General features: G+C 45.9%; 1 protein-coding gene across 1 annotated transcript; it reads right to left on the bottom strand.

The window, feature by feature from the left end:
• Positions 1–149: 149 nt before the first annotated feature.
• On the bottom strand, positions 150–2374 carry LOC114038611 (receptor-type tyrosine-protein phosphatase epsilon-like). The gene is made up of 3 exons (XM_027855948.1): positions 2034–2374; positions 1280–1405; positions 150–460 (listed from the first exon to the last, which is right to left on the bottom strand). Exons 1-3 carry the CDS (start codon positions 2211–2213, stop codon positions 308–310), a joined length of 459 nt encoding a protein of 152 aa, XP_027711749.1. The 5' UTR covers positions 2214–2374; the 3' UTR covers positions 150–307.
• Between the last annotated feature and the right edge of the window lie 1611 nt (positions 2375–3985).

Raw genomic sequence — 3985 nt, 5'->3', positions numbered from 1 at the left:
AATGGGAGCCCTGCTTACACACTCTCTGTCATGGGGCTCGCTAAGGGGAAAGCATCTTAGAAAGCTTTGAAGCACAACAGAAATGTGAGTTATTATCAGAGGCCAGCAAGGCGATTGAAGGTTCTGACCCATTAGGAGCTGACAGAGAGTGTGTAAGCAGGGCTCCCATTTTATAGTGGTGGAAACTGAGAGGTCCATGAAGCTGGATGAACTTCAATACCCCTTCCACACGGGCTTAAAGCAGGCAGCTGCTCGCCATAGCTGGAGAATTAACGGCCCCACAGAGCAGCCTGGCAGAGCAGGAACCTTACCTGCAGTGCACGGTGATGGGGTGGTTGCCCGTCTGCTGCTGCTGCTTCTGGACAGCGGCAATGAGGTCGATCATGCCTTTCCCTTCGGCTGGGATCCCAATCTCAGGCCAGCCGTGAAAGTGAAACTGTCTGACCGGCCTGCTCTTCTCCTAGGGGGTTGAGGCACAGTGCGTCATTAGGAGGACTCATCTGAACACTTGGTTTTCAGGTTGTCATCTCCATCCACCAACCAATGCACAAGCCTTTGTTAAGAGTCTGCCCTGAGGGCCACTCTCCTGATGGGTCACTCCCCAGCAGCGCCATGGGACCAGAGAAAGTTGCAAACTCCCAGTGAGTGGGCTGGAGGGCTTCTGGGGGTGAGGTGGGGAGAGGTCCTCTGTGCCCCCCGATGAGGTCACCCAAAGATGAACCTGGGTTTAGTTCTGTGATTACCCGCTCCTCTCCCTCCTCAGAGGATGGGTATGCCTTTTGGCCCCTTGGCAAAAGGACAAAAGACAGCAGCTGATGAGATCTCAACTCGCTCCCCCTCAGTTTCCTCATCTGTAAAATGGATTCTGAGGATCCTTACTGACCTAGGTGAAACTAGGAACCTAAACACATGCAGCATTCACACCCAACACTGAGTTAGAAAGCCCTGCTTTCTAAAATTCCCCTCTGGATAACTTCTCCCAGATGGCCCCAGGGACTTCCACCTGTCAATGGTTCACCAGCATGTTATGCTAGAGATCTCCCCTAGGGGGCAGCTCGAGATGCTTCAAGGGGCCTCCGTGGGCATCCCTGCAGCGGCTCATGGTGTTTCCCTTGCCATACACCCAGAGGAATGAACTGCTGTGTGGGCAGCGGTCTTGCTTAATAAATAAAGTCTGCACACATTCATCACTCCTGCAATTCTCCCGGCTCATCGAGTTTCAAAGAGCAATTGTTACCCTCCACCCTCTTGGGGGGGCGGGGGGGATGGCATCCAATACCTGATTAAAAGTCACCAAGAAATCTCGTACACTGATGGCCTCAGAAATGGTGTCGCTCTTTATTTCAATATTGATCTCTCCGTGAGTCACAGAGCCATCTGCTGGCCAATACTGAAAGCATTTTTCCTAGGAGATAAAAATAAAAATCAAAGGCTTTCAGTCACTATTTTCCTGCAAATTCTAAGAAAACTTTAGGAACAGCTCCGGACACTTTTAGTTCATTCCATTTGTTTAGTGACATAGCAACTGGGCACACACACATTAATCTCCACGTTTTTATGATCTTATGTAATGGGAAGGAGTGACATTTTCCCCCACAGCTGGTGATACTGGCAAACAAAAATGGGCAGAGTTGAGAGACCGCCTGAACAGAAGGTCTCAGAGGATGATTGTTATCCCAATACAACTCCATGGTGACTATGCCTTCATTGCCCAAGGGGTTCACAAATTGTCTTGTAGCACCCCAATAATCTAGCAACATTTATCTAAGTGCTGCAATGACTATGCCAGGCAAAAACCCCTGCACTCAGGGAGCTTCCATTCTTTAAGGGTAGGGGCACACACAATACGTACATTTATAGGTAGATATAGAATAATTACAAGGCAGTTTTAGGGGGGAAGGACTAGGAGGAGCTGAGATAATGAAAACTGTCAAACAATAAGTGACAAAAACTTTCTCTAGTGTAAGATCCTCAATGCCTAGGACCTCCACGGGAGATCTGGTGGCTAAGCCACCATTGGGGCTACCCCTCACCTGCTCCCTCTCTTGGACCTCAGTTAGCATCACAGTTGTGTGGCATTTCCACTCCCAGACCATCCTCCAGAAGTCTTCCACTGTGTGCGGAAGAGGTCCTTGGGTTGCGATGAAATAGTCCTTCTGCCGATATCCCTTTAAAGAGAAGGGAGACAGTTGGATTCTGAACCACTCCCGCATCGCTTTCGGCTCCAGTCAAGTGATGATTTTAGCATCAAAGGTCCTGCCTTCAGAACCTGGAGGGAGGGGGTGAAATGTGCTCTCTCAGGCCTGAGCAAGATCCAGCAGGTGACCTAGATGAGATTACCCCCTCAGACAAAATGATTCACCTGCTTCAGATCCCTGAAATGCCAGGGCATTCTCCCAGCCCATTTCTTTCTTTCTTTTTTCCCCAATTTTTAAAAACATTTTTTATTTAAAGTTTTGAGTTACAAATTCTACCCCTCCCTTCCTCCCCTCCCTCTTCTCTAAGACAGTAAGAAATCAGATATAGGTTATACATGTGCAATTATGTAAAACATTTCCATACTAGTTATTTTGTACAAGAAGGCTCAGATAAAAGAAAGAGAATGAAAGAAAGTGAAAACTAGCACGATTCAGACTCTACTTAAGCAATATCTGTTCTTTCTCTGGAGGCGGACAGTATGCTTCATCATTAGTTCTTTGGGATTATCTTGGATCAGTGATTGCTGAGAATAGCTAAGTCATTCACAATCCTTCATCGTATAATACTGCTGTTACTGTATGCACTGTTCTCCTGGTTCTGTTCACTTCACTATGTATCCATTTATGTAAGTCTTTCCAGGCTTTTCTGAAATTATCCTGCTTGTCATTTCTTTTAGCACAATAATGTTCCACTACAAACATGTACCATACAGCATGCATCTGGCTGGCCTTAAAAGCCCACTGTGGGTACCACCTCATGATCTCACTGTAGGTGATCAGCCCAGCAGAAAGCACAAGCAACAAGCAGCCACCTTCAAGTCACATTTCCTTACTGACTTCCAGATCCCATCCTTGTTGCCAAGTGTCTTGATAAAAGTTTAGTAAGGTTTGGAATACCAAAGTTCCTTATAAGGATACATGAAGTATATCAAGCGGAAAAAAATGAAACAAGTCGTCTTTATAAGTGCCCCTTGGAAGGGGGCACCCCACAGCAATAAAATCTGATGAGTTCAGGTCAAATTCCTGTCTGGGTCAAGCAGGAACAGGAATTAAAGGGGCTGAAGGATTTGTCCAAGAAGACTGATTCATTCGGGGCAGGGTGGGGGGAAGTTTGGGGAAGACTTCTGGGGAATTAGCAGCTTGTTGATAATCTTGCTTGACTGGCAAGAAAAGGGCCTCCAGTCATTCCTGGTGATCTTTTGGAAGGGGGACTGGTTGTTTGAGCTTCCCAGAGTTTCCTCATTTAGTTGGGTAGGAAGGCTATTGAAGTTCTTATAGGCATTCCCTTGCTAATAAACTCCAGCAGGTTCCCATCACCTCTCAGATAAGATATAACCTCTTTTTTTTGCGTTTAATAGTGTTTTATTTTTTCCAATTACATTCCTTTTTGTAAGATTTTGAGTTTCAAATTTTCCTTCCTCTCTCCTTTGCCTCTCCATCCCCCAAGGCAGCAAACACTCTACTATAAGTTATACGTGTACAATCACATTCAATATATTTCCACATTGGTCATGCTGTGAAAGAAGAATCAGAACCAAAGGGCAAAACGATGAGAAAGAAGAGACAAAAAATAAACAAACAAAAAAAGGTGAAAATAGTGTGCTTCGATCTGCATTCAGACTCCATAGTTCTTTCTCTGGATGTGGACAGCATTTTCCATCATGAGTCTTTTGGAATTGTCTTGGATCATTGCACTGCTGAGAAGAGCTAAGTCTCTCACAGTTGATCATCGCACAGCATTGCTGTTCCGTGTACAGTGTTCTCCTGATTTGGCTCACTTCACTCAG

Source organism: Vombatus ursinus, unplaced genomic scaffold (assembly GCF_900497805.2).
Source record: "Vombatus ursinus unplaced genomic scaffold, bare-nosed wombat genome assembly UNPS02011353.1, whole genome shotgun sequence".
Classification (NCBI taxonomy): Eukaryota; Metazoa; Chordata; class Mammalia; order Diprotodontia; family Vombatidae; genus Vombatus; species Vombatus ursinus.
Note: the sequence above shows the minus strand (reverse complement) of the source record. Positions and strands in the feature narration are given on the sequence as shown.